The sequence below is a fragment of the Cyprinodon variegatus genome, unplaced genomic scaffold, assembly GCF_000732505.1.
Source record: "Cyprinodon variegatus isolate N-32 unplaced genomic scaffold, C_variegatus-1.0 Scaffold1331, whole genome shotgun sequence".
NCBI lineage: Eukaryota > Metazoa > Chordata > Actinopteri > Cyprinodontiformes > Cyprinodontidae > Cyprinodon > Cyprinodon variegatus.
The window spans coordinates 16,508-23,856 of record NW_015151784.1 but is presented as its reverse complement, the minus strand read 5'-3'; the positions used below and the strand labels follow the sequence as shown (position 1 = coordinate 23,856).

At 41.8% G+C, this 7,349-nt stretch overlaps 1 protein-coding gene across 1 annotated transcript; it reads right to left on the bottom strand.

Annotated features, from left to right (window-relative positions):
- Positions 1-3,083: 3,083 nt before the first annotated feature.
- Positions 3,084-6,692, bottom strand: LOC107102850 (P2Y purinoceptor 14-like). The gene is made up of 3 exons (XM_015402292.1): positions 6,582-6,692; positions 6,248-6,507; positions 3,084-3,675 (listed from the first exon to the last, which is right to left on the bottom strand). Exons 1-3 carry the CDS (start codon positions 6,690-6,692, stop codon positions 3,084-3,086), a joined length of 963 nt encoding a protein of 320 aa, XP_015257778.1.
- Between the last annotated feature and the right edge of the window lie 657 nt (positions 6,693-7,349).

Here is a 7,349-nt window from a genome sequence, read left to right as displayed (position 1 = left end):
TGGCAAAAGCAAAGTTTGATGTAAAAAAAACAAATCATTATTTCTAACCTTGACAATGTCTTGACTCTATTTTCTATTCATTTCACAACGTATGGTGGTGAATAAGTGTGACTTTTCAGGAAAACACAAAATTGTTTGGGTGACCCCAAACTTTTGAATGGTAGTGTAAATCTGCATAATTACCAACCAAATAATGCCATAAAAGGCTACATATGTGGGAGGGCGATAATTCCTGATGCTTCTGAAAATGTGTTCACTTTTTAAAATATCATTGAAACTGAAAAATGTTTCAATCAAAAAAAGGTCTATCATCTCTCATCTGCCCATACATAAACATAAAACTTTTAATAGTGAAACTATAATTTGAAGAAATAAGACACATACCCAATCATTTCACATAAAGAGTAAAAATAAAGCCAAGGGGCCATGGAGTGAAATTAATGCAAATCTGACCATAAAAAGGAGTTTTGCAGAACTTTCTATTTATTTTCTGTCCCAGATGTTGTTTCAATAGTAGCTTGATCTTATTTGAGCTCAATAATAAGTCTGTTCTTTTGATGAAATGACAACATATGACACCAGTTGTTTCTGGAATCCTACATGCCAGCTGCAGGTGTAGTGACCGATAGTTCTGTCATCAGTAAATGAAAACGTCATAATTTTCAGAGTTGCATAAAAATTAATCATGTTTGCCTAATAAACTGGATAAATGTAGTCATTTAGTGAAAAACAAGGTTGAGATATCAGCCGACTGATTGCTCAATCCTCCTATGTCTGGAGCACTCATAAAAAATTTTTGGAGTTGAGAGAAGATTAGAAGTAGGAGGAAATTGATGAATGGGACATTTTCTCCTAAATGACTTGTAGAAACGAGGAACACATTTTTTCGTACAAACAGTTCTGGCATCACTAATCATGTTCCTTCTTATGACTGTATATGTCCCTGAGATTACCTTTCCCCCTTTTGCCCTCCAACTAAAAAAGTCTAACCCTGCCACTGCATCTTACAGGCAGGTTGATAGAGGTTCCCCACAAGCATCACATTGGGAGCATTTTGTCACAAACTACTGGTCTAAATTATGCCAACTTATATTTAATATGTCAACAAGGGTGGTGAGTTTGCTTGAGGACCCAAAAGCAGAGATTAGTTCTTGTAATCATAATAAAAAAACTGAGGCAAACATCCAAAATGCAAAAATACTAAGAACCAAAATATCAGCAGACATCAGGGAAAACTCACGTGGAGAGCCAGAGACGAGGAAGCAAATAACAATCAAGGAACAGTGACTGAACATTATGTGTATCAATGGGAGACTAAACAAAGACCAGATATGGAGCAGTTGTGGATGGAAGAGAACAGCAGGGAGAAAGGTGAAAGGGCAACAGAGAGCAACCCAAAGCCTGCTTAAACATACATAAAATGGAAAACAAACCAAAGAACAACATGACAGAATAACTGACAACTGAAACCTAAAAACTCTAAGTCCCAAAAGAGGAGAACCATAACATAATATAATGTGCACCTTCAATTCCTTGATTTATATGTGTGGTAATGTGGCCTTTTTGTCAAGTTTATTGCATGTTGTTTTCTAATTTTGGATTCTCTTTATTTTTGAACTGATTTACTTTTCATTTTTGTGTGTTGCATGTGTTTTTTCTGATTTTGTTTGGAGGTCACATTACCACTCACACCTGGACACGCCCACAGCAGCGGCACAGGTGTTCCCCATCAGCCAAGCAGCGTGCAGGGACACTGATAAAAAGGCAGCTGCTTGGTTGGAGGAGAGAGACACTGGACATGGGAAGACAGAGACCGGACATGGAAAGCCGAAGCCGGACTTTGAGAAGGGTCTAACAGAGTGGGTGAGGGAGAAGCAGCAGGAGATTTTTAGAGTTGTCGGAGGCGCACTGGAGCGGGGCGTACTGGAGCGAGGCGCTGAGCCGCCCTGGAGCGGGGAAGCCAGGATGGAGACCGGCGCAATGGAGAGTGGCGCATTGGGGAGCGGCGCAGAGGCACGCTGGCGAGAGGACCGTGTGTTGGAGGTGACCTCACTGGTGCCAGCTATGCTGGCGAGGCCCACACGCGCAGCATGCTGAAGAGAGGACAGTGTGTTGGAGAAAGGACTTCGCCCTCCATCGTGCCAGCTAGAGCGCATCTTAGGACTATTCCATTGACTCTGCTGCTCCTGATGCCCTGCATTTTATTTTTATTTTTTAAATCCCTTTCTTTTAACTTATTTTTTTAGCAAACCCTTTTAGCGAGCTCCTCTTTTAAAATAAATGATCAAACTTTTAAATCTAATAAAATTTTTCAAAGCTCTGCTCACAATCGCCGAAGTCTGTTTGGTTTTATGGTTGTTTTTTTTTAGATGATCGCACCTCTCGGGTGCCACATATGTATTGCATGTGCTATTTTCAAATGAACATTTAGCAATTGCTTGATCAAAGAAATACTGGACTGATGGTTCCAGTGCCTGATATTCTGCCCTCAATGCTCCTGGAGATCAGAGCAGATGTTATGGTGTTCAACCGATCTTTACTTTGTCTTTCTTCTTAAAGGTATTGTGGAGGATTTCATGATTTTTTTTTTTAAAGACCTGCCCTCTCAACTTAAAAAAAATGCACTTGCGCAACCATGGCAGGGGGAACGATTTACTGAAGCAATGCGTGCCACAGAACGCTGCCGTTGGCGCGTTCTTATGGTTGCCAAGTGCCCCACCATGAGGCGGTTCCCTTATTGTGGTTCCCTTTATCTATGTGGAAAGGTAGGAGCCACATGGGGAGGGAGGGGGTTGGCATATTTTAAACTTTATCTTTGTCAGGGTATAGTTCTAAATATCAAAAAAACAACTCAGCACAAAAAAAGCATATGTAACACGAGACAAACATTTCAGCAGAAAGAAAACACTGGAGGCCGTAGACACATGATAGTCAATCTGACATTTGAGCATCAGCTGTGTGTGTGTGTATGATGATCATGTTAAATTTGTTCATGAAAGCTGTCCACAGGTCATTGTCCTTGATAAGATGGAAGTTTATCAACCAGCGCTTCACCTGGAAAAAAAAGATTGTCCTCTATACCTTTAAGTTGAGGTGTTCTTTTTGCCTTTCATGCAAAACATTTCCTTCAAGTGGGACTTAAAGTCTTTACAGAAAAAAAGATAAATGAGAGGATCCAGACAGATATTACAAACTGACATTAAGAGAGTCACCTCCTTCAGGTAGTAAAACACCTCTGAACAATGTCCTCCAAATAGGATGTAAGGAAGTCGAATAAGGTGAAAAGGAACAAAACAAAAGCAGAAAACACTGACTAACACCAACATATTCCTGCGAGACTTTAAAAGTCTCTTGGAGTTGGAGCCCATCTGTCTCTGCTGGATCTGTCTCACCCTGCGGCAGGTGTTATAGTAAAAAAAGACAAGAGATAAGAGAACTAACATGAAGACGAAAGAAGCAAAACATTGCATCACTAAGCGCAGTGAATTTACATGGTCAGACAGTAGAAGTTCGCAGGTGCTGAGATATGGATGAGGCTTGTGGGTGATCAGCAAAATGATGCTGTATGATGTCATTAAGGTCAGGGAAACAAACCAAGTGGTCATTGAGATGATGTGGCTAGCTTTGGTAGTCATCAGGAAGGAAGTTTCTGAGCTATAAAAGATCTTCATGTACCTACGGAGAAATAGAAAGAGTTAGTAATGATTAATTTTCATTATTTTTGGACTTTTTTATTGACTAAATTCTACAGTTCTGAATTTATAATTGCACATCAGTCTCACCAAGCACATAGATTGGTACTGTGCACCTAAGTTGGTGGCCCAAAATAGCAGACAGCACATCTTCCTGGAACTGCGTACCGCCCCAACCCCCTGATTTCACATCCTCCTTAACTGCACATTGTAATCTATGAGAACTATTCCACATTTATCATGATGAAGTGACAAAATTTGACAGAAGCGAGCAGAAACAGGTCCAGATGGAAGGAGGAGGGAGGCTGTGGGCATGTGGTAATCAACCCAAATCGGCTGCCGATGTGGACCTAGCATTTTAATTATGACCTTTAGAATTAAGTATTCAGGACCTCATATTGTGCTCCAATCAATTTGCCAATAATATAGCCCATGCTGTCCCAGAGCTTCCTTTGTGTCTGTCATACAGTTTTTTTTATTTTTATTTAAATGTATCCATCTGTATTGCACCTATTGGTTTCTTGGTCCTCTTTAGTCTTTCATTGCTGTAGAACACAACAAAGTGTGGTTTGTGTTTTTGTGTTTGTCTCCCTTCCTCCACCAGGAGGCGCCTGGTTCTGGTCCACCTCCTCACACACCTGCGGAGAGTTACCTCGTTAACGGGGTGCTCTTAAGCTGCTGACTGCCACTACCTCGACGCCAGAGTGTTTGCCAGTTTTGGGTACTCTAGCCAAGCTGAATTTTGCTGAGTCAAACTGAGTTTTGTCAACCTGACGAAGTCATCCTGCAAACTGGATGTTTTCGGACCTTCTCTCCCTGGAAGGATCATTTGAGCTTCAAACTGAGCTGGGGATTCAAACTGGAGGTTTGGATCTACTTTCCTCCAAGGGATCATTTGAGCTTCACACTGAGCAAGGGATTCATCTCCACATCAATCCGTTCAAGTACCGCAGGAAATCCAAGTGGCAGTCAGTTTCTCCGTTCACCTACAAACAACTCTGGTCACACATCGCCATCAACTTCATCACAGGCCTCCCCACTTCCAAAGGTATGACTACCATCCTCACCATCATTGACCGCTTCTCCAAGGCCTGTCATCTCGTCTCTCCGAGAAAACTCCCTACAGCTCTGCTAACAGCCCAGCTTCTCATTAAACATGCCTTTCGTCTTCATGAATACCTCAGGACATTCTGTCTGTCTAACCCTTTCCTATTGCCCGGGGCAGAAGGTCTGGCTCTCTACCCGTGACATCCCCTCAAGGCGATGTCAAGTAAACTTTCCCCTAGATACATTGGACCCTACGAAGTGGAGAAAACCATCTGAGAATCTGCCGTCCGTCTCCGTCTCCCATCCTCCCTTCGCATTCACCCTACATTCCATGTCTCCCAGATCAAGCCTGTCTCGCCATTGTGCCCACCCACTGATCCCCCTCTGGTATTGGACATTGATGTCCACCCCGCCTGCACTGTTATGCGCATCGTAGATGCTCGTCCCCACGGCCGAGGGACAACCTTGTTGATTGTTCTTGTCCATATCAACAACAACAAGCAGTATCTTGTTGATTGGGAGTCACGGTCAGATACGGTCCCGAGGATCGCTCTTGGGTCCTGGGATCGCATATCTTAGACCCCTCCCTCATTAGGGACATCCACCTCTCTCAGCCTTTCGGTTCCTCTGGACCGCCGGTGGCGGTCGTTGAGGGGGGTGGTACTGTTAAGATTCCTGTCTGTGTGATTTGTGTTTTTGTGTTTGTCTCCCTTCCTCCACCAGGAGGTGCCTAGTTCTGGTCTTCCTCCTCACACACCTGCGGAGGGTTACCTCATTAACGGAGTGCTCTTAAGCTGCTGACTGGAAGGATCATCTGAGCTTCAAACTGAGCTGGGGATTCAAACTGGAGGTTTGGATCTACTTTCCTCCAAGGGATCGTTTGAGCTTCACACTGAGCAAGGGATTCATCTCCACATCAACCCGTTCAAGTACCTCAGGAAATCCAAGTTTCAGTCAGTTTCTCCATTCACCTACAAACAACCGCATTCTGGGTAAACCCTGTCTGCCCTCCACCAAATCAGACATACACTGGAACAAGCGCACACCAACTGGAATTAAAGAGTCAACCACTTTTCTGGAAACGTGAGTCAGTAATCTATTTTTATCTCTTCAAGTTCAAGGATCAAATTTCCCACTGAGCCTGAACTAACCGCAGTGTCTTCCCCTCACTTTCCAGTTCCGGTTGAGCAGTGTTCAGAGCAACACTGGATTCTTCATAATCTCCTCAATAAACCTGTTAAACCTTTTCTCTGGTCTCTCTGAATTGCTTTCCATGCATGTGGCTCCAAGCTCTTGATAAAATTATGACACAAAGGAACTATTAAACCAAGTTATAAAGTTCTGGCCAACCAGTTTCCGGAATCCCTTATTTTTATTTCTACCAACGTAAATAAGGAAGGATTTAAAAGACTGGTATATCCTTAAAAACAGAAAAAAATAAATTTTTCAATTTTTAAACAGTACTCTAGTCCTACCTATTTACCTAACACGCAATTAAGTTATTGTACCTGTTAGCTGCGATGTAGCCCATGAACAGGATACTGGTAATCATGTTGAGGTAAATGACAACAGATCCAAAGCTACAGTAAAACAGATGCACAGTGAAAGACCTGGTGGAGTAATAAATGATTCGCATTGGGAGGCTAATGCACAGCAAAAAGTCAGCAGCTGTCAGATGTTTCAGGTAGATCGTCAAGCTTTTGGAAACTTGTCTATGAGCACCACAGCAGTAAAACCACAAGGTGAAGCTGTTGAGGATTAAACCCACCTGCAGATGAGACCAAAACTATTAATATTTTTTCTTTATTCTGAGACTTTACAACACTGAGACACAATGCTTACCAGAAACACCAGAATGTAGAAGAACAGGGGTAAAGGGTGATTGGATCTTTCCACTGGATCACACGTTATGTTCTGGGATGTTGCAGAGTCTTCATTGATGGATGAATTCATTCTATCCATGTCTCTGGTGTTTCTGTAGATTTATTATTGAATGCAAAGCAATCCTTAGTCACACATATCATATGGATAAATGGATTGAACAAAGATTCATTTTCATGCATTGTAGCTAAGGCTCTATAGGATGGTTGTCCTGTTGGAATTTGATCCTCTCTTATCTTTCAAAACACTTTTTCATTTTCAAATGACAGACTGAAAGGAGCTCTAGGAGACGGCCAAAGCCTTTAAAAGTGCTAAAGACTCTAACTCTGCTTTACACTTCCCCACAACTTCCTCCTTAACCTTTCGGTTGTGGTTCCTTGATGCTATTTGTTCTCTGACGATCACTAACAAACTTCTGAGGCCTTCAAAGAATGCCTGATATTCATAGAGTAAATCTCTGTATACGAATAAATAGTGGTTTATCAATTGGTTTTCAACCACCTGAGCATTTTACTCTATGGAAACTTTTTACTGTCTAACCAGATAAGGCAATATTTCATAATCAATGGGATTCTGAATTTGAACTTTTGGTTTGAATTCAGAATCTTAATATAAGCTGTCAGGAATAATCTGTATTTATCAAAAAGTAAAAAGAAAATCCCAAATATCAAGGTTGTTGAATATAATAGACACATTTTTGTCCATTAAATATGACAATAATCTCCTACC

Excerpts from the sequence above, each read along its gene's own strand:
- LOC107102850 (XM_015402292.1), bottom strand. The coding sequence starts at position 6,692 with ATGAATTCATCCATCAATGAAGACTCTGCAACATCCCAGAACATAACG. Across the intron at positions 6,508-6,581 it reads TCTACATTCTGGTGTTTCTG|GTGGGTTTAATCCTCAACAG; the intron begins GTAAGCATTGTG and ends TCTCATCTGCAG. Across the intron at positions 3,676-6,247 it reads GGCTACATCGCAGCTAACAG|GTACATGAAGATCTTTTATA; the intron begins GTACAATAACTT and ends ATTTCTCCGTAG.